Consider the following 22804-nt stretch of genomic DNA (forward strand, 5'->3'; position numbering starts at 1 on the left):
TCACTGAGTCTTAATTCCAGCACATGGGATCTTCATTGCTGTGGGCCAGATCTTCATTGCTGCAGGCCGGATCTTTAGTTGAGGCATGTGGGATCTTTAGTTGTGGCATGTGGGATCTCCAGTTTTGGTATGAGAACTCCTAGTTGTGGCAAGTGGGATCTAGTTCCCTGACCTAAGCCCCCTGCATTGGGAGTGCAGAGTCTTAGCCACTGAACCACCAGGGAAGTCCCTATAGTTGGTAGCCTTTTGAGTCTGGCTTCTTTCACTTAGCATAATGTATTTAAGATTCATCCACATGATTGCATATATCAATAGTTTGTTCTTTTACATTGCTGAGTAGTATTCCATTGTGTGAATGTACCATAGTTTGTCTATTCATTCACCAGTTGAGGGACTTTTCCAATCTTTAGAAATTATGAATAAAGAGTGGCTTTAATGTGAACCCTAAATTCTAGAGCTGGAAGATACTTTTGAAGTCAAATGAGGTTTCCAGATGTAAAAGTAAACTCTTTGTAAACCCAGTCCTCTCCAACAGTTAAAGAAGTGGAGGCTCAGAGAGGGGAAGGGACTTGTCCAGAGTTATAGCTGACTCAGGAGGTAGGGCTGAGATTTGAGCTCAAGTCTTTCAACTTGCAGGACAACATAAAGTTCAAAACATACTTCCTGAGAACCTGCCAGAGCCAGGTGGAGCGCCAGGTGTTGCAGGCATCAAAGCCAAGATCTTCGTGCTGGAGACACTCACCACCTTATCAGTAATCAAGAAAATGCAAACTAAAAGTAGCGATGAGAATCACAGGTGGTGAAAGTATAAGTTGGAAAGTATAAGTTTGGAGGGCAACTGGATAGTATCTGGTTAAGCTGAAGATGGCCATATCTTACCACCCAGAAATGTCACTCCCAACTCAAATGTATAAAGTACTCACGTCTTTAAGGCAGCCTGGCCCCAGGGTCCATGCTCTATTACACTATGAGGTACAGTCATACAGCAGCATACTCTATAGAGGTTAAAATGGATAATCCAGAACTACATGTGTCAAATTGGAAAAAAAGTAAGTTGAAGGAGGATAATACGGTAGGATTTCATTTATATAAGTTTTAAAATGTGAAAAATAATACCATGTGCTGCTTATGGATCCATAAACACATAGTAAAGTAATAAAAACATGCATGATAATGATGAACACCAAAATCAGAATGGGTGTCACATGTGGGGAGAGGGGGAGAAGACTGAGATCTGCAAAGGGGACAGAGGGCTTCAACTCTACCTAGAATGTTTTATTTTCATGCATTCATTCATTTAACAAATATTTATTTGGGACTGCTATGTTCCAGGGACTGTTCTAGTCACTGGGAATACTACAGTGAATGAAACAAAAAAAAGTCCCTGTTTTCTAATGGGATGGGATGAATATACAACAGATTAAATAAGTAACTAACATAGTATTTTTAATTATTTTTATTTTTTATTATTAAAAATATTATTTATTTGGCTGCACCAGGTCTTTAGTTGTGGCATGCAGGATTTTTTTTCTTTTTGGTTGCAGCATGCAGGATATTTGGTTGCAGCACGCAGGATCTTTAGTTGCAGCATGCGGGATCTAGTTCCCTGACCAGGGATCGAACCCAGGCCCCCTGCATTGGGAGCACGGAGTCTTAATCATTGGACCACGAGTGAAGTCCCTAGTGTTTTTTAAATATGAGGAAAATATGGTAAAGTGTTAAGATTTAACAAAGTTGGATGGTGGGTGCTCAAGTGTTCATTATATTCTCCATATATTCTTCTCTATGCTTGAAATATTTCATAACCTTAACAGGCGAGCAGGGCTTGGTGAATGGCTGCGGGTGGGGATTGAGGGGCAAAGAGGGACCAGGGAAGACTCTGAAGTTTCTAGCTTGTGTGACTTGCTGGAAGCAGGCGCCATAAAGTGATGTTGAAAATATTAGAGAAGGAGGAGGAGGGAAGATAAGCAAGTTTTGCCCTGGATGTTGGGTTTCGGAGTCGTGGGCCCTTCCAGGTGGAAATATTTGGTAGGCAGTTGAAAATGGTAGTCTCAAGTTCAGGGGAGAGAGCTGGGCAGAAGCTGTAGAATCAGTAATCATTAGCACGCGGCTGGTATCCTTGTGCATGAAATCACCTGGGGAAATTACGTCTTTCAAGAAATGTGTCTATGTCATTTAAATTGTCAAATGGATTGGCATAACATTGTTCACAATACTTTCCTGTAGGATCTGTAGTGGTGGCCATCTTCCACTTCTGATTTGGTCATTTGTCACCTAGGGATTTTGTGTGTACTGAGGAAAGAGGAGGAGGGAAGCCAGGTATACTATGTCTGTAGGACAGAGGTGAAGGAGGAGCCCTTGGAAAGGGAGATGGGGAAAGAATAGTGAATGCAAGATTTGGTTAATATCCACCTCCTCCGAAAACTGTAAGCCCCAATAGGGTAGGAAACATTCTTTTCCCTGGTTATCAGTATATCTCTAATATCTGGCTCAGTGCTTAGCACATAGTAGGCATTCAATTATAGCGAATGCATTATATACTGTTTACCATGTGCCCAGCACTGTTCTAAGTGATGCATAAATATTAACTCATTTAATCCTTGCAACTGAATACAAGTAGGTACTATTATAAAAAATCATTATTGTGATATAATTCACATATCATAACATTCATCAATTTTGTGTAGAATTCTGTGGTTTCTAGCATATCCACAATGTTGTATAACCAGCACCACAATCAATTTTAGAATATTTTCATTACCCCCCCCCCACCAAAGAAAGCTATCCGTTAGCAGTCACTCCCCATTCCCCTATACCTCCAGCCACTGGCAACCACTAATCTACTTTCTGTCTCTATGGATTTGCCTATTCTGGACATTTAATATAAATGGAGTCATATAACATGTGGCCTTTTGTGGCTGGATTTACCATGTTTTCAAGGTTCGTCCATGTTGTACTACTTCATTTCTTCTTATGGGCAAATAATATTCCATTGGATATACCACATTTTGATTACCCATTCATCATTTGATAGACACTTGGGTTGTTTCCCCTTTTTTGCTATTATGATAATGTTGCTATGGACATTCAAGTACACATTTTTGTGTGAGCATATGTCATCTCATTCACCAGGGTCAGTAGAGATAGCCTAGTGGTTAAGGATGCCAGATTCTGGAGCCACCCTGTATGGGTTCAAGGTCCAGTTCTGCCACATAATACTGTGTGGTTTTGGGTAAACGGCTTAGCATATGTGACACTCAGCTTCCTCACTTGTAAACTAGTGGTAATAATAATACTGTCTCATGGGATATTGTGAGAGTTAAATGATTTAATGTGCATAATGTACATTAAAGTCCTTATGATGTTGCCCCTCACATAGGTAAGTGCTTTCTATGTTTTTTGTCTCAAAACAACTTTGCGAGGTTATTACCTTTCCTACTTTACAAATGAAGAAACTGGGAGTTGCTGAAGGTTTTATGGGTCTTAGGGTGATGTATCCTGGATTTGAACGTGGGTTTTGCTTTGCAAGGGTATCTTCTGTGACTGAACATTTCAGAGGCCCGAGTTTGAGACCCAGCTCTCCAGCAGCTGGCTGTTTCTCGCTCTTCGATGATTTGTACTACTCTCGCCCACTCACTCAGCAAATCCTCACCACGCCCTGAGCACAGGTCAGCCACTGAGCACAGCAGAGAGATTGTGCAGAGTTGGGCTGGCCAGGAGAGCTAGGCCTTCAACACCAGCATGCTAGCTCCCCGAGGGCAGGAATTCTGATACTGGTTCACTGCGGAGCCCCCAGGGCCTGGAACAGTGCCTCTCACCTAGTAGGTGCTCAATATAGAGTTGTTGAAAGGATGAATAAATGAAACAGAGCCCTCAATCCTGGGACAAGGGTCCTGAATCTTGAATTCCTTCCCAGCTCTCTCATTCTGCAGGCCCTCTAGGAGGGATAGAGAAGGATTAGGGGAGACCAGGGAAGAGTCCTTTCACATCACAGTTTAGGTTACAGCAGCAATGAAGATAGTTCAAAAGAGACATAAGACACATTAAGACATAAAGGTGGAGAGTCAGGCAGATTGGATCTGAATCCCAGCTTTGCCACTGCCTTGCTCTGTGACCTTGAGCAAGTCACCTAACCTCTGTGAGCCTCATTTTATCACCTCTAAAATGAAAGTTCCCAAACCAACTTCATGAACAGACTATGAAATGTGGTAAGATAATACCTGTTAAGTGAATAGTTCAGGGCCAGGCATAAAGCTGGCACTCAACATATGATGTTTATTATTTTTTAGACAAGTCCTTTCCTTCCTGTAACTTCAGTTTGCAGACCTGGAAATGAGAAAGTTCAACAAAGGACTGCGAAGGCTCTTCCAGAACTTTGGTTGAGCAGGCCAGAGACAGAGATCAAATGCTAGCTCTGCAACTAGCTGTGTGACCCTGGGCAAGTCACTTAACTTCTCTGAGCCTCATCTGTAACATCAGGGCACTAAGGGCGCCTACCTCACAGGGTGCCATGATACGCCTCTTAAGAGGCTTTTAGCACCGTGTCTGGGACACTAACCGGAGGTGGTACTGTGTTTCCAGGATTCTAAGTTGGCTGTGAGGGAATACACGGTTCTTCTTGGGGGCCAGGTCGCCACACACACTCTCTCTTTAGATTCCTTGCCACCTCCCCACGCGGCCTCTTCCTCCTCCCTCTCTTGGATTTTAGGCCTTGGTCTCATCGTCTTATGCTCCCTGCTTCCTGCCCTCGCCCACCTCCCAAGCTGCATTAGCTCAGCCCCGGCACCTGTCTGAGGAAAAGGCCCCATTTCTCTGAGCTCCACCCTTTCTTTTCTTTTTCTTTCTTTCTTTTTTTTTTGTGGAGCTCCACCCTTTCTTGAGCTTTCCAGGCAGGTCCCTTTTCACTGCAACGGGTTTTATACTCACTTGGCAGAGAAACATGGGGGGCGTGGTGATGAGACCAGCCACAAATGGGAGACACCAACCACGCATTGGGAGCCTTACGCAGGCCTGCTGCAAGAACACACCGTTGGTGGAGGCTTGCGAAACCGGGTGTGTGGCGAGGCATGGGGCTAAGCGAGTCTCCTGGGAAGCCTTGTCCTGTGTTCTCAGGACCCACACATTCCCTCCACAACATGTACCGAGCAACCAGGATAAACCAGAGGCCGTGGAGGACAGAGAGTGAGGAAGTGGCCCCTCCCTTGGAGAACTCACACTCCGTGAGGCGGATCAGCTAAGAGTTGTAGAACAACTGTTTTAGAGAGAAAGCTGGATTTGCACCACAACGGAGGCTTGTGCCTAGTGCCCTGTTGGGGACTTGGGTGAGGAGAGTTGGGGAAGGCTTCATGGAGGAGGTGACATTTCAGCTGGTCTTAGATGTTTCACTAAGTACATAGGAGAGAGAGGGCACACCCAGCAGAGGGAACAGGCTATGCAAAGGCACAGAGGTGCAGAGGTACATATGGGGCAGAGCTGTTGAAGGGACAATACTGGGAAGGCCCTTGGTTTTACAGGTGGGAAACTTACCCCAAGCTGTGGGCTCTCCTGATGTCTGGGTGAACCTAAGGCATAGGAGGGGCCAGGGCAGGGATCCCTCTCTCCTCCCTCTTGTTGACCCCCTTGGGGGTGTGCCTTGTCCTTCCCCTTGCAGGCTGGCCGGCAGCTCAGCCTGCTGAAAGTGAAAAAGAAGTGGCTCTTCCCGGTTTTCTGCAGCTTCTTCTTCGTGCTCTCTGTGCTCATGACTGGCTGCTTCCTGTGGCAGTATTACCTCCCCAAGCTGAAGACCGGTGAGTGCAGCAACATCCTTGAGTTTCCCCCCATCCCCAGAGGTCCCCGTTGGCTTTGAGCTGCCACTCCTGATCTGAGGCAGGAGGGAGGACCATAAAATTCAGGCTCAGAAGCTCTGGCGTCCATTCTGACTCCAGCTCTCAGTAACTGTGCATCTTCTGGCCAGTCGTGTGATCCCTCTGTGCCTTGATGCCCTTCTGTAGTAACTGAGGATCTAATACCACTGGGGGTTCCTTAAGCCACCGACTCCGGGGGTAAAACTCAGCGTCTCCCCAAAAGTGCAAACAGTGTTTCTCTTGCTCTTCCTTCGGCCCCCAAGGTGGGATCTCTAGGCCCTACCTCCCTTTAAAGGCACTGCCCCAGCTATATCTAAGACCCCGGGAGGAACATGTCCACGTGTCCATGGACAGCAGCTGCCATTTCTTGGTCTCTCCATCCTGGGCTGGTCAAGGCTCAGCAAATGAACCACCACTGCTGGTAACACCAGGCTCATGCCCTAGGGCCAGCCCTCCCAGCTGGCACAGCCTCACCACAAGATACCAGGCATGGGCAGCCAGTGGCAAAGGGCAGAGCATGCCCAAGAGGAGCCAGCACAGTCCCACACTCGCTACCTGCTGCTTGGCCTCTGAGACACCAATCAGGCCACAGGTGCCAGTTGGCAGCCCTTCTCTCTCACATGACAAGCTTCCTCCCTCCATGTGGTCAGCAGACTGAGACAAGTTCCAGCTCTGTGGGGCAGGCTCAGCCACATCTCTACTGTCCCGCTTTCTCCAGTTCTGATTATATATTTGGGTGGAGAAGTGGACTCAGGGCCCCACTTAGGCTTCAGGCTTAAACCACCGGGAACAACTCATTTTATCCCCAGAGCTGTGCATCCGGGCATTAGGGTTTGAGTCCCATCCTACTTTTGTCCAGGTGTATGGCTTCCTTGGAACCTCAGGGGGAAGGCGTGGACCTTGGCAGGGCAGGATTCAGGCTGTGAGGCCATCACAACAGCCTCCAGACCTCCCTGCATCCTCTAAGGACACTGTGGGATGGTAATGGTGTGAGAACCCCCCAAGAGTGCAAGAACCCCTCTTCTCTAAACCTTCCACTGCCTCCTGAGATCACCCAGAACTGGGAGAAGACCCAGCGGGCGATGGCCCCTAGACTACTAACCTGATCTCTGTCCTCCACTCACCATGGGATGTTCCCTCCAGGTTCCTTGGGACCACAGGTGACCTCTGCCCCCATGAGGATGTGTCCCCAGCACCCTGAGCCTGTGCCCCTGGCCCACCCCCTCCCCGTGTTGAAGGAGGCCCTGAAAAAGGTCAGTGATGACCCGGGAGAGAACTGGCTGTGTGGGCTAGGCCCGGTTGATGAGGGGGAGGGCATATTCTCTGCGCTGGTAGTGGCATTCATTCATTTATTCAACATATAATTCTTTTTTAAAAAAATTAATGAATTTATTTGGCTGCACTGGGTCTTAGTTGTGGCACACAGAATCTTCGTTGTGGCATGCATGCAGGATCTTTAGTTGCAGCATGTGGGATCTTGTTCCCTGACCAGTGATTGAACCCAGGCCCCCTGCATTGGGAGTGCAGAGTCTTAGCCACTGGACCACCGGGCATGCCCCCCAACATATAATTCTTGAGCACTTACTCTGCGCTATGCACCAGGGATATGGCGGGAGAAGATACTATCCTGCTCTCAGGAAGCTACTAGTCTTGCAATGAGGGGAACAGTCAAGATAGTAAACATTTATAACACAGGGGTAAAAGTGAGGATAAGGAAAGTTTAGGGTACATGGTGACACAAAGGAACTGGACTTGGGGTCAGGGAAGGCTTCTGGAGGAAGTGGTGTCTAAACTGAGAGGTGAACAAGGAGTAGATACCCAGAGGATATGTGTGTGTATGATGAGGGAGCTTGGGGGTGTGAAAGGTGTGCTTTAGATAGAGGGAACAGCATGTGCAAAGGCCTGGAGGCAGCAGAGTCAGTATGAGGCATATACAGAGAGCAAATTCAGTCTGGTGGGGCCATAGTGGGGGTGGAGAAAGATGAGATGGGAGAGGATCACAGAGGCCATTGAAATATGATTAAAGACCCCACAACACAACTTTTACCATTGCAGAATGGCTTAACACTAGAGGGGGCCGTCAGCCAGCTCTTGTCTGTGCCATTCTGACATTCAGACCCTACCCACTTGGGTCACTCACCTTAGGAGACACACAGATCAGAAGTGTATGTGCAGCAGCCTGGTGGTGGTGGTGGGAGATGTTGTGAAACTTCATCCGAGGAACAGCTGAAGGGAAGGAGGGTGATGTGTCCACATAAGAGCAGGCGTGGGCCAGTGCAGAGAGACACAATCACTGCCTGCAAATACACAAAAAGCTTTTGTGAAGGAGAGAGACCGGAAGCGTGCTATTTGGCTCCCAGGGGTCAGAGTAATTTTAAAAAAATAAAGCAACAATAATAACCATAGCAGCCTTCTAGTGAGCACGTGGTACATGCCATGCACTGTGCTAACTTCTCTATGTTACCACCTCGTGAATCCCTAGCTAAAGAGGAGGAAACTGAGGCTCAGAGAGGCAAAGTTAGTGCAGGGGTGGAAACTACAGGTAGACTGAGCTCAATTCAGGGAATGTAAAATCTCTTGGCAAGGAGGTGTTGGAGTTAGCATTGGGTTCTAATCTTGATTCCACTAACCATTAACCACCGGGGCAAGTCACTTCACATCTCAAATTTTCTCACCTGTAAAATGGGGAGAAATCAGCACTGATTTATGAGGATTAAATGAGACAATGTATGAAAATCATTTTATACTGTGTCTGGCATGTTGTAAATGTCCAGTAAATGTTAGCTGTTGATCACCATCATTATACTACATAATGGAAAAAAAATGAGGTACTTTCAATAAATGTTCAAAGACAGTGTTAGGGGCCCTCTACAAATACTGAATTCTCCAACACTAGGGGGTCAGACTCAGCCTGTTGGAGGTTTTTTAGGGCATCAGACACAGGTTTGATTAGATCAGGGGTTTTAACCCCTCCCTCCTCTTACGTATTTCCAAGGAAATGTTTCTTTGAACAAAAGTCTTAGGAGGAAAACTTACATGCAGAACAGATTCCAGGGGATCTGCTCTGATTGCAGCTGGGTGGGGTCCCCACCCCATGCAACACGGTCTGAGAACCCGGGTGGGGTCCCCACCCCATGCAACACGGTCTGAGAACCCAAGGTCTGGAGGCTCACTGGGCTCCCTTCCAGCCCCTAGGGAGAGAGAATGGAGTGGAGCCAGGCAGAGGGTGCTGTGTACAGGGTGTGGTATGTGAATGGCGCGGTGTACAGAACCACATGGGGCCTGCGGGTGGGGAGAGGGGCCTGTCTCTGCACCTGTACTCTGAGCCACCCGCTCTTCTCTTCCAAGGTGGACAGGATCCTGCGCCAGGCACTGTCTGCCCCAGGCCTGGCTGCTATGTCTGCAGCTGTCATCCACAACGACACTGTGCTCTGGACCGGGAACTTCGGAAGGAAGAATGGTTCAGACCCGGCTTCTGTGCCCCCCAATGAGTACACCATGTACCGGTCAGCTGGGGCACCACCAGGGTCTTGTGGAGGGGGAGAAGGGTGGTAGGACAAGGAGGACTTAGGAGGTAGGGGGACTCAAGAGAATCATGACTGGGGGTCTCAGCTGCCAGGGCCCTTTATTAAGTCTTGGCAATTTTTTTTTTTTTTTTTTTTTTTTTGTGGTACGCGGGCCTCTCACTGTTGTGGCCTCTCCCGTTGCGGAGCACAGGCTCCGGACGCGCAGGCTCAGCAGCCATGGCTCACGGGCCCAGCCGCTCCGCGGCATGTGGGATCTTCCCGGACCGGGGCACGAACCCGTGTCCCCCGCATCGGCAGGCGGACTCTCAACCACTGCGCCACCAGGGAAGCCCGAGTCTTGGCAATTTTATAGATGAGGAGACTGAGGTCCAGAGAGGACCAGTGAGTGCCTAACATCACACCACAGTGGTAACAAGTCAGGAAGGCATCCCTCTGGAGAGCCCTTATCCTAATGCCTCCTAAACTAGAAAAGGCTCCTTTATGTCCCACCCCACACCCCTTCCACGTGACGCTAAAGAACCGTAACCAGTTCCTGAACCCTTGACCTGGGTCTCTGCCAGTTGGCAGTGGTGGCCCAGATGGAAGCAAGTTGGGACAATCTGCTGCGTACCCAGAGTCTCCCCTCCTGGGTGCTGCCTGTAGGATCCTCAAAGCTCACAGTGCCAAGTGAACACATTTGCTCCCTGAGATACTGTGATTGCAGGGCTTCCATTCACACTGCACCTGCTATGTGCCAGGCACAGGGCAACAGTTATATTTGCTATCACTAATTGAGCACTTACTACCTTCCAGGTGTGTGGCCAAGCACTTTGCAAGCACAATCTTGTTCGATCCTTTCTACAACCCATAAAACAGACAATGAAACTGAATCTCAGAAAGGTCTAGCACTTGCCCAAGGCAACTCAGCTGGTGAGAGGCAGAGATAGGATCCCAACCCAGGTCTGTCCCAGAGAGGGAAGTGCCTGGTGAATGGCCTGGCATGGGGGAGGTGCTCAAGTGTCCATCTGGCCCAGCCCCACTGCCCCTGTTAAGTTCTCAAGCATCCCAAAGGCATTCTACAGAGGCTGGTGGATTTCTGTCTGAGATGCTGAATAAGGGTGGACTCAGTGCTTTCCTAATTATACTAGAAAGTTGGAGGCTGGGGTTGCAGGGTGGAGGTGGGTTGTGAAGCCAACAGGATGCCCTCTGCACCCTTGTGCCCCCAACATTGTCCAGGATCTCCAGCATCTCCAAGATCTTTCCCGTGCTGATGCTGTACCGCCTGTGGGAGGAGGGCATCGTGGCCTCTCTAGATGACCCTCTGGAGCGGTACGCCGGCACCTTCACCATTAACAACCCACTGGGCATGGCATCGGCCCCCAAACAAAAGAGCTTGATGGATCGTCTGGAGGAGGTGGGCCCAGCCCCAAGGCCTTCACCCGTCACCCTCCGAAGGATGGCCAGCCAGCTCTCAGGTGAGTGGCTCTGAACTTAATGTAGCTCAGCCCAAACCATTTTAGGTAGGGGAACCAAGGAGCAGGTTCTCATCCAGCCAGGCTGGGCCCACTCTCTGCTCTGCTTCCTGAACTGGCCATAGCTCCCTCTCATCCTTCCTGGGTGGTGGGCCAGGGGTAGAAAGATCTGGTGAGTTAAAAGCTGAGGTGAAACCTGGGAATTTAGGTCAAGTGGACAAATGAGGATCTGTTGGAAGGTCAAAAGCAAGCTGACAGGTCAAGATCTGCTTATTAGATCAAGAACAAGTCAACAAGTGAATATTTGTTGACAATTCTATAAATTATATATTTTATATATAATTTGAATATATATTCTACATCTATACATTAATTTCCCTTAATATATAAACCATTACAAAGACCAAGAATCCAACAGAAAAATGGGTAAAGGATAGGAACAGGACAGTTCACAGAAAAGGAATATAAATGGCTCTTAAGAATATTAAAAAAATATTAAAAGATGCTCAACCTCATTCATAACAAAATGAATGCAAATTAAATCTCCTGAGAGACATTTGCCTCTTATCAGATTGGTAAAGGCCATAATGGTGGGTGTACTGAGTTGGTGAAGTTATGGTGAAATAGGCCCTCTTATACATCAGTAGTGGACATTTAAATTGGTGTGACTTGGGACTTGCCTGGTGGTCCAGTGGCTAAGACCCTGTGCTTCCACTGCAGGGGGCACAGGTTTGATCCCTGGTAGGGGAACTAGAAAACCACGCGCTGCGCTGCAAGGCCAAAACAAAAAAAAACAATTGGTGCAACCTGTGTGGAGGGCAATTGGTAATACCTATCACAAAAATGTATATATCCTTTGACTCAGAAATTACACTTTTAGGAAATTCTCTTACAGATGTATTCACACATGTGCAGTATGAACACAGTTATTCACTACAGCACTGTTTGTGATAGTGAAAAAAAAATTGAAATAGCCTAAATATAAATAGGGGAGTAACTAAATAAACTATGACACAGTTATACAATCAGATACTACTGTAGCCCTAAAAAAATGGGTAATAACGTTCCTTGTGAACTGAGATGCACATACAATCTTAAGTGGGTAAAAAAGCTCATAACAGCATATATTGTAGCTACCATATGAATAAATAGTATATACACATATAATGTATATGTGTATATGAATGTATATGTATAATCCATTTGTAATGTACCTGTTATATAACATATATATTTATATACACATATATTATGTGTGTGTGTATATATACAGGTATATATATAAAAATGTGTATCACATAGTTTTGGAAGGGAAAGGGATTGAATCACTGGGCCGCCTCCAGGGAGGGGAACTTGGTGGCTGGGGAGAAGAGTGGGAGGAAAATTTTTCATTGTATACCCTTTGGTGTCATTGGACTTTTGAATCATGTAAATGAATTATTTATTCAAAACAAATTATATAATAATAATGATGATAATAAAAGATGTGCTAACAAGCCAAGATGAAATCTACATGGTGGAAGGGCAAGGGCAGGCTGGGATACTGGAAGACAAAGCCAGTGAACAGGAATTGGGCAGGAACGGGTGGGAGGGGGGCTGTGCTGCATGGTGACTGACCCAGCCAAGGAGGAGAAGGCAGGCACCAGCTGCACCACCCCAAAATGCCTTCTATTGTTCATATTTGCAGTCACCAACCCATCAACTCTAGATGGTAGGAATCCATCATAAGTGCCTACTATTTCATCATTCTACCAAGTGCGTTCAGGCCTGAGGTCTCAGTCTATGGACACGGCTGGTTAGCACTCCCATTAGCAGATGGTGAACCTGAGCCTCTGCCAGATAATGGAACCTCCTGAAGTCGTCCAGGCAGGACAGGATCAGAGCCTTGGAGGAGGGTGGCCTAGTGGCTAAGGGCATGAGCACTGAAATTAATTCCAGCTGTATGATCTTGGGTAAGTCATGTAACCTCTCTGAGCCTTGTTTTACTCCTCTGTAAAAGGACTGGTTCATGCTATTTTGCTGTATTAAGTGTGCTAATGAATGTCAAGCACTTAGCAGAGTATCTGGCACACAGCAGGTACGTGTCAATGTAGCTCTGCTTATTACAGCTAAGGGTAGATCTAGGTTTATGGAGGCCTGATGTAGATATAATTTGGGGGTCCTCTTTAAAAATACAATATTATAAATTCAAACTTGGATACAGGCCTTGGAAGGGGTCATACATGTGAGGGGCTCTGAGGTTTTTGCTCCATGAGCCTCCTGTTAAATACACTCCGGTTTATAACCTGACCCCAGGGTTCCCTCTAGGGGTACACTGTGGATTCTTCGTCATCTGTACCCAAGGGACCCAGCACAGGGCTCTGTGTTTGTGGTCAGTTTAAAAACACCCTACACAGGCTTCCCCGGTGGCGCAGTGGTTATGAATCCGCTTGCCAATGCAGGGGACACAGGTTCGAGCCCTGGTCTGGGAAGATCCCACATGCTGCGGAGCAACTAAGCCCGCAAGTCACAACTACTGAGCCCACGTGCCACAACTACTGAGCCTGTGCGCCGAGAGCCCATGCCCTGCAACAAGAGGAAGCCACCACCATGAGAAGCCCTCAACCACAACGAAGAGTAGCCCCCGCTCGCCTCAACTAGAGAAAGCCTGCATGCAGCAACGAAGACCCAATGCAGCCCAAAATAAATTAATTTAGAAAAATGCAACCCTCCCAAAACAAACAAAAAAGCCCACTCTGCATGTCCCAAAGCCCACCAGTTGAGCATACGGCTGCCTGAATGACTCTGTTATACATTCCCAGTATCTTGTATGATTGACCTTCACCCTAATCTAGAGCTTTCTCCCATTCTTGGAGCTTTTCATCCATTCTTAGTTAAGTTTTGTAACACCTCACAGGGAAACCACTGCAGGTGCTTCAGCCCACTTCAAGGTGAGCAAGTAGAGGCTCAGAGAGGTAAAGCATATGGTTTGGGCCACACAGCAAGAAGTGTTAGAGTCAGAATTTAAACCCAGGGCTTGGGACTCCATCCCCCAGCTGCTCAGGCCAAGAGCCTGGAGTTAGCTATCGCTGATTTCTCTCACTCCCACACCCTCCACATCCCCTCCAGTAGCAAATACTGTTGGCTCCTCCATTATCAAAATATGTCCAGAATCCAACCACTCCTCACTCATCCAATCCACCAGCATTTAGACATGGATTTTTGCAAGTCTCCTTACAGGCTTCCCGGTGTCTGCCATTGCCCCCCAAAGTCTGTTTTCACATAGCAGCCAGAGCAACCCTGATATATGTCAGATCACATCACTCCTCTGCTCAAAGCCCTACAGTGGCCCCATCCCAATCAGAGAAAAGGCCAAGTCCTTGCAGTAGCCTATAGCACCCTACAGGATCTGGTGCCTGCACCCCAATATCTCTCACCTCCAAAGTCTCCCCTTTTCTCAATCCTCGCCAGCTACACGGGCTCTTTCCTGCTGATCCTCAAACATGCCAACAGATTCCTGCCTCAGGGCCTTTGCACCTGCTCTTTCCTCTGCTTGAGACATTCTCTCCTCACAGAGCTGTGTGGCTCTCTCCCTCACCTCCTTGAGTTCTCACCTGCTCAAGGGTCACCTACCCTGTGAGGCCTTCCTCTGATCACTCTGTATAAAATAACAATCCCTCCTTTCATACATGGAATTATTTCCCTCCACAGCATGAATATTTATTTGCCTCTTGTCTGTCTCCTCTGCTAGAATGCAGACTCCACATGGGCAGGGACTTTGTTTTGTTCACTACTGAATTCCAGTACCCAGAACAGTCTTTGGCACTAAAGAGATGCTTGAACACTATTGTTGAGTGAATGGGTGGGAAGAATCCTAATCCTGTGATCCTTTCAATACTTGTCACATCCAATAAACAGAAAGTTCCAAGTGGCCAGAGGAGCCAGTTCCACAAAACTGGGTAGTGACCTCAAGACTTTTATGGAATCAAATATCTATGGTTGATGATAACAATTATTTTTTGAGCAATTACTATGACTAGGAACCATGCTAAGCATTTGATTTCACCAAATCCTCACACCAGCCATATGACATAGGAATTATTTCCCTCATGTTACAGATGAGGGGACTCTGGCTCAGAGAGGTTAAATGGCTTGCCCAATGAAACACAGGCAGGATTAGAGTCCATGCTAGAGCTTTTTTTTTTTTAAGGTGATTTTGTTGTTATCTCTCAACTCATGGAAGGTGGGGGCGGGGGTACAGCCATGGGCCCATCATCCCACCATCAGCTGACCCAGCAGGTCTGACCGCTGCTTCTCCCTAGGGCTGCCCCGAAGGCTCCGTTCCACTTCGCTGCTGTGGAGGGGCAGCACCCAGGAGGCCCTGAACCTGCTCAAGGATGATGTGCTGGTGGCAGACCCAGGAACCAGGTGAGGAGTGAGCCCTGATGCCCTACCAATGTTAGGAACCTCACAAGGTGACATACCCCTCCTGGGAGAGAACCTATGGCACCTCATCCTAGGTGGTCAGAGCCAGGAAAGACCTCGCAGATCACTGATGACAACCCCTGTTCCACAGCTGGGGGGACTGAGGACCATAGAAGGATGGCAGAGCAAGGCAGCAGGGAGCTGGGCCCAGATCCAGTCCTGTTTGAATCTCATGTTTTTCCCATTAATCAACTCAACATGTATTGAACACTTACTCTGTGCTTGGAATATGTTCAACTGAGGTAGAGCAGCAAACGAATCCAACCAGGTCCCTCCTCGTGGAGTTTGCATTCTTCTGAGTGAACAGTGAACATTCTTATCAGTGAACAGAAAAACAAGATAAATTCTGACTTTGCCAAGTGCTGGAAATAAATGGGATGCTGATGAGATAGGGAGTGGATAGCTGGTGTAGCCAGCCACCGAACAGAGCAGACCAGCTTCTGGAGCAGTGGAGCTGTGGAGCTGGACAGAGGACAGTGGCACTCCCCTGACTCAGATGTCCCCTTTCAGGACCTGGGCAGGACTCTTTTTCCAAATTTGCCACTCTGTTTCTCCAAATGCTGAACCTCAGGCCCCACTTCTCTTAAGGAAGAAAGGATCCAGGTAAAACTTAGGCGTCTGTAGGCTAGAGTCCTCCTTCCAGCTTTGTCACTAACCTCCTGAGTGACCTTGGAGGAAGCATTTGCCTCTGTGAACCTCACCTTTCTTATCTGTAAAAAAAGGAGGTTGGGCTAGAGTTCAGGAATGTCTAAAAGGATTTGTGCATTTTCACCCATTCTTGTGCCTTCCTGAGGCACTATTTTATTTTTATTTTTAATTTTATTTATTTATTGGTTGCCTTGGGTCTTTGTGGCTGCGTGCGGGCTTTCTCTAGTTGTGGCGAGTGGGAGCTACTCTTCTTTGCGGTGCACGGACTTATTGTGGTGGGCTTCTCTTGTTGTGGAGCCCAGGATCTAGGTGTGCGGGCTTCAGTAGTTGTGGTGCACGGGCTCAGTAGTTGTGACTAGCAGGCTCTAGAGCGCAGGCTCAGTAGTTGTGGTGCGTGGGCTTAGTTGCTCCTCGGCATGTGGGATCTCTCCAGACCAGGCCTGGAACACGTGTCCCCTGCATTGGCAGGCAGATTCTTAACCATTGAGCAACCAGGGAAGTCCCCTGAGTCACTATTTTAGAGATTCTGAAACTGCATCTGCCCTGGGAAAGAAAGGAGACTTCTTATTGATTATTTGTGTCTGGCAAGGGAGGGGTGAAATCCTGCCTCCTATTTGTTATCCGTGGGCTAAATGATCACTATCATTATCCCCCCACCCCACCCTACCAGTCTGAGACTCTAGTTTTCCATTTGATAAAGTAAATTATACTGAAGTGTAAAGGACCAAGAAGATTTGTTTTACCACTTTTCCAGGTGCATTGCCAAGCCTAGGTCTTCTCCAACCTGCTGTGTGACCCTGGGTAATTCTCTGCTCCTCTCTGGGTCTTCCTCTCTCCAGAGGTAGAACAGTGAGTTGTATTCAGTGATCTCTGAAGTCTCTGCTGGGTCTGACCATCTCCAAGGCAGTGAAGCAGGTTCCTTCCCTGTCCACCCAGTCCAATGAAACTCTGATGGCTTTGCAGACAGTCTGAGCAGGTGGGAAGGGTTTATTTAGGGCCTGGAGGTGTCCATCCTAGGCTGCACCTTAGCTTCCACCCCTCCTCTTCCAGATGCCATTACAGCACGCTGGCCTTCTCGCTTCTGGCCCATGTCCTGGCAGCCCACACTGCCCAGGGTGACTACCAGCACTGGATCTTGGAGAACGTGCTGGAACCGCTGGGGATGGAAGACACAGGCTTCGATCTGACACCTCCTGTGCGTGCCCGCTTGGCAGCTGGCTTTTATGGCAGCGGGCGGCCGGCGCCGCTGTACGACCTGGGCTGGTACCGCCCGTCAGGCCAGATGTACTCCACCACCGCTGACCTGGCCAAGCTGGCCATGGTGCTACTGGGAAGCGGGCCCCAGCGGCTTCTGCGGCCTGACGCGTATAAGACACTACTGGCTCCGCTGCTGGCCTGCCCGGGCGCCTACTTCGCCAACGAGACTGGCACACCGTGGGAGTTCCACGCGCAGCGGGGCTACCGCGTGGTGCGCAAGGACGGTGACCTGGACGGCTACGCCGCCACCTTCTCCCTGGTGCCGCCGCTGCGCCTGGGCCTCGTGCTGCTCCTGGCCGGGCCGAGGCCGCCAGGGCCTGACCTGGTGGCTCAGGCCTACGACGTGCTCCTGCCGGCTATGGAGAGGGCCCTTCGGGAGGCTGCGCTCAGCCCGGCTCCGCCGCCCAGTGTGCGACCCTTCGCCGGCTACTTCACCTTTGCCAATTTGACGTTCTACGAAGTGCGCGCCGGGCCGGCGGGTGAGCTGCGCCTGCGCCAGTTCGGGCCCCGCGTGGAGGCGCTGGTGCCCCCGGCGTTCCGCACGTTGGCGCTGCGCCACCTGCGCGGCCGCGTCTTCCAGCTGCATGTGGCCCGCGAATTTCCATGCGCGCTGCCGCTGGGTGACTCCTGGCTGTCCCTTGAGGCCCAGCATGGGCAGCTCGTCAACTTCTACCCCTTGGACCACCACGGGCTTTCCCCCGGCTTCGACGTGCCGGGCCTCAACACGTACCGGGTGTTGCGGCTGTCTCACAAGCCGGTATTCAAGACCCAGTGACCCCGAGCTCTGAACTCCTCTTCTCTCGCCTGTCAGCTTTCCATCCTAGTTCTGCAAGGTAAGGCTGCAGGGATGTCTATTAAAGAACTGAGGAGTTGGCAAAATGGGATAGGGTTGTGCTACTCAAAGTGTGGTCTGTGGACCACAGACAGTGGTGAACTGTTTGTTATCCATGGGAGAGGAAGAGTTTACAGAAATTTAGTGAGCATTTAGAAACTTTAATAGTGAGTTGACAGAGTACTTTTATGTCTGTTGAATCTAAGAATATGGTCTAGCAATTGTGTCTTTTGAGAATCAACCTTATATGTATAGAAACACAAAAGACCCCAAATAGCCAAAGCAATCTTGAGAAAGAAAAATGGAGCTGGAGGAATCAGGCTCCCTGGCTTCAGACTATACTACAAAGCTACAGTAATTAAGACAGTATGGTACTGGCACAAAAACAGAAATATAGATCAAGGGAACAGGATAGAAAGCCCAGAGATAAACCCATGCACATATGGTCACCTTATTTTTGATAAAGGAGGCACGAATATACAATGGAGAAAAGACAGCCTCTTCAATGAGTGGTGCTGGGAAAACTGGACAGCTACATGTAAAAGAACGAAATTAGAACAATCCCTTACACCATACACAAAAATAAACTCAAAATGGATTAAAGACCTAAATGTAAGTCCAGACACTATAAAACACTTAGAGGAAAACCTAGGCAGAACACTCTATGACATAAATAACAGCAAGATCCTTTTTGACCCACCTCCTAGAGAAATGGAAATAAAAACAAAAATAAACAAATGGGACCTATTGAAACTCAAAAGCTTTTGCATAGCAAAGGAAACCATAAACAAGATGAAAAGACAACCCTCAGAATGGGAGAAAATATTTGCAAATGAAGCAACTGACAAAGGATTAATCTCCAAAATTTACATGCAACTCATGCAGCTCAATATAAAAAAAACCCAAACAATCCAATCCAAAAATGAGCAAAAAACCTAAATAGACATTTCTCCAAAGAAGATATACAGATTGCCAACACACATGAAATGATCAACATCATTAATCATTAGAGAAATGCAAATCAAAACTACAATGAGGTATCACCTCACACCAGTCAGAATGGCCATCATCAAAAAATCTAGAAACAATAAATGCTGGAGAGGGTGTGGAGAAAAGGAAACCCTCTTGCACCATTGGTGGGAATGTAAATTGATACAGCCACTATGGAAAACAGTATGGAGGTTCCTTAAAAAACTACAAATAGAACTACCATATTACCCAGCAATCCCACTGCTGGGCATATACCCTGAGAAAACCATAATTCAAAGAGTCATGTACCACAATGTTCACTGCAGCTTTATTTACAATAGCCAGGACATGGAAGCAACCTAAGTGTCCATCAACAAATGAATGGATAAAGAAGATGAGGCACATATATACAATGGAATATTACTCAGTCATAAAAAGAAACAAAATTGAGTTATTTGTAGTGAGGTGGACGGACCTAGAGTCTGTCATACAGAGTGAAGTAAGTCAGAAAGAGAAAAACAAATACCGTATGCTAACACATACATATGGAATCTAAAAGAAAACCCCCCAAAACAAAAAATCTGGTCATGAAGAACCTAGGGGCAGGTTGGGAATAAATGTGCAGACCTACTAGAGAATGGGCTTGAGGACACGGGGAGGGGGAAGCTTAAGCTGGGACAAAGTGAGAGTGGCATGGACTTATACATACTGTCAAATGTAAAATCGATAGCTAGTGGGAAGCAGCCACATAGCACAGGGAGATCAGCTCAGTGCTTTGTGACCACCTAGGGGGTGGTATAGGGAGGGTAGGAGGGAGGGAGACGCAAGGGGGAAGAGATATGGGGTTATATGTATATGTATAGCTAATTCACTTTGTTATAAAGCAGAAACTAACACACCATTGTAAAGCAATTATACTCCAATAAAGATGTTAAAAAAAAACAACCTTATAGAGTTATAATTTACATAAAAGGAAATGTACACATTATCGGGGTGTATTTTGATGATTTTGACAAATGTATACCCCTCACCACAATCAAGATATAGAAAGTTTTCATCATCCCCCAAATGTCCCTCCTACTGCTTTGCAGTCAGTCCCCTCCCCTGCTCTCAGGCCCGGGCAGCCACTGATCTACTCTGTCACTGTAGATTAGAATTTCTTATAAATGGAATCCTATAGTGCAGGGTTTTGTGTCTGCTTTCTTTTGCTCAGAAGGATGTTTTTGAGGTTCATTCATGTCTTTGTGTATATCAATGTTTTGTTCCTTTTTATTGTTGAATAGTATTCAGTTGTATGGATATGCCACCAAATTGTTTATCCATTCACCTTTTGATGGATATTTAGGTTGTTTCCAGATTGGGGCTTTATGAAAAAGCATTCCTGTATAAATCTTTTTTGTGTGTGAATACATGCTTTCATTTCTCTTGGGTAAATATCTAGGTGTGACTGCCATGCAGTATTCCAAAGCACTGGTGCCGTTTTATGTTCCTGCCAGCATATGCTGTGGTTCCATGTCTCCACATCTTTACTACCACTTTTTTTTTTTTTTTTGCGGTACAGAGACCTCTCACTATTGTGGCCTCTCCCGTTGCGGAGCAGAGGCTCCGGACGCGCAGGCTCAGCAGCCATGGCTCACGGGCCCAGCCGCTCCGCGGCATGTGGGATCTTCCCGGACAGGGGCACGAACCCACGTCCCCTGCATCGGCAGGCGGACTCCCAACCACTGCGCCACCAGGGAAGCCCTTTGCTACCACTTAGCATTGCCAGTATTTTCAATTTCAGTCACACTAGTGGTTGTGAAGTCCTGTCTCACTGTAGTCCTGTGGTTGTTTTGTTTTGTTTTGCCAAACCGCGTGGCTTGAGGGATCTTAGTTCCCTCACTGCGGATGGAACCCGTGCCTCCTGCAGTGAAAGTGCTGAGTCTTAACCACTGGACTGCCAGGGAAGTCCCACTTTTTCCTTGTATTAATGGTGTCTTTTGAAGAGCAAAAGTTTTAAAAGTTTGAGGGGTCTTATGCCTGATGAATCTAATACAAAATTTGGGCTTGCATTTTTCATGTCCTTTTAAAAATCAAACATTTAATTTTGAGATAATTGTAGATTCACATACAGCTGTAAGAAATAATCAGTGTACCCTTTATCCACGTTGCTCTCATGGAAACATCTTGCAAAACTATAGTACAGGGCCTTCCCTGGTGGTCCAGTGGTTAAGACTCTGTGCTTCCAATGCAGGGGGCCTGGGTTTGATCCCTGGTCAGGGAACTAGATCCTGTGTGCCGCAGCTAAAGATCCCGCATGTCCCACCGAAGATCCTGCGTGCCGCAACTAAGACCAGGCGCAGCCAAAGAAATAAAGAAACAAATATTTTTAAAAACTACAGTACAATATAATAGGCTAGTTATTGATGTTGATACTGTCAAGATACAGAACATTTTCATCAGCACAAGAATCCCTCTTGTTGCCCTTTTCTAGCCACACCCACTTGTTTACCAACCCACCCTGTCCTTAAGCATTGGCAGCCACCAATCTGTTCTCGATTAATGTAATTTTGTCATTTCAAGAATATTATATCAATGGAGTGATGGAAGAAACTTTCACATATTGAGGTTGGGGAAGTCATTCTGGCTTATACATACATGGTTTAGCTTGACTTTGTGGCCTATCAGACATACACTGTTGCTTCCCTCTAACCATTAAAGAAAAGGGTGCATTGTCCAGAAGAAAAGAATTCCGTTTTGAAGACAGAGATAAATGCCTCTCTTCCTGGGATGTCAATGCTACTGCTTCTTCTATGATTAGTCTCCCTCCCCAGGCACCAAGGCCATACTGACTTCCTGTGTACGTACAAATCTGTATTTTGGGAGAAACTTTGAAGGAATGTACCCCTGTCATGTTGGATGTTCTTTGTTCTCACAAGATATAAAATTGTGCTGAAAGACATGCTGTCTGGAGCAGTTCCTCAGAGCTATCTGAGAGTCTCTCTCCTGGGCTTTGGTCCTCAGTTTGGCTCAAATAAAACTCTCCTTTATTCTTTTTGACTAAATTTATTTATTTCATTTTTGGCTGCGTTGGGTCTTCATTGCTGCGTGTGGGCTTTCTCCAGTTGTGGCGAGCGGGGGCTACTCTTCGTTGCGGTGTGCGGGCTTCTCATTGCGGTGGCTTCTCGTTGCAGAGCACAGGCTCTAGGTGTGTGGGCTTCAGTAGTTGTGGCTCGCGGGCTCCAGAGCGCAGGCTCAGTAGTTATGGTGCACGGGCTTAGATGCTCTGCTGCATGTGGGATCTTCCTGGACGAGGGATCGAACCTGTGTCCCCTGCATTGGCAGGCAGATTCTTAACCACCGGGCCACCAGGGAAGCCCTCTTTCCTTTATTCTTATTACAGATTGGTTATTGATTATTTCTGTTGACAGGAGTCACACAGTGTGTAATCTTTGGGGTTTGTTTCTCACTCAGCGTAATTCTCTGGAGATGCATTCAAGTTGTTGCAAGTGTCAATAGTTTGTTTCTTTTTGTTGCAGAGTAGTGGTTGGTTGCATGGTACGGATGCACCACGGTTTATTCAACCGTTCGCTTGGTAAAGGACATCTAGGTTGTCCAATTTTAGATTGTTACGAATAAAGCTGCTTTGAACATTTGTTTGCGTGTATTTGTGTGAACATAAGTTTTAATTTCTCTGGGATAAATACCCAGGAGGGCAGCTGATGGTTGAATGATAGCTTTTTTTTTTTTTTTTTTTGCGGTACGCGGGCCTCTCACTGTTGCGGCCTCTCCCACTGCGGAGCACAGGCTCCGGACGCGCAGGCCCAGCGGCCA

At 47.4% G+C, this 22804-nt stretch overlaps 1 protein-coding gene across 1 annotated transcript; it reads left to right on the forward strand.

Moving 5' to 3' along the window:
* The first annotated feature begins 5671 nt into the window (after nucleotides 1-5671).
* LACTBL1 (lactamase beta like 1) lies at nucleotides 5672-17965 on the forward strand. Its single transcript, XM_059062347.1, has 6 exons — nucleotides 5672-5786; nucleotides 6987-7096; nucleotides 9192-9349; nucleotides 10586-10824; nucleotides 15123-15228; nucleotides 16984-17965. The coding sequence occupies exons 1-6, from the start codon at nucleotides 5738-5740 to the stop codon at nucleotides 17963-17965; spliced, it is 1644 nt and encodes a 547-aa protein (XP_058918330.1). The 5' UTR covers nucleotides 5672-5737.
* Nucleotides 17966-22804: the final 4839 nt, after the last annotated feature.

The sequence above is a fragment of the Kogia breviceps genome, chromosome 1, assembly GCF_026419965.1.
Source record: "Kogia breviceps isolate mKogBre1 chromosome 1, mKogBre1 haplotype 1, whole genome shotgun sequence".
Taxonomy (NCBI): Eukaryota; Metazoa; Chordata; class Mammalia; order Artiodactyla; family Physeteridae; genus Kogia; species Kogia breviceps.

Excerpts from the sequence above, each read along its gene's own strand:
- LACTBL1 (XM_059062347.1), top strand. The coding sequence starts at position 5,738 with ATGACTGGCTGCTTCCTGTGGCAGTATTACCTCCCCAAGCTGAAGACC. Across the intron at positions 9,350-10,585 it reads AATGAGTACACCATGTACCG|GATCTCCAGCATCTCCAAGA; the intron begins GTCAGCTGGGGC and ends AACATTGTCCAG. Across the intron at positions 15,229-16,983 it reads GTGGCAGACCCAGGAACCAG|ATGCCATTACAGCACGCTGG; the intron begins GTGAGGAGTGAG and ends CTCCTCTTCCAG.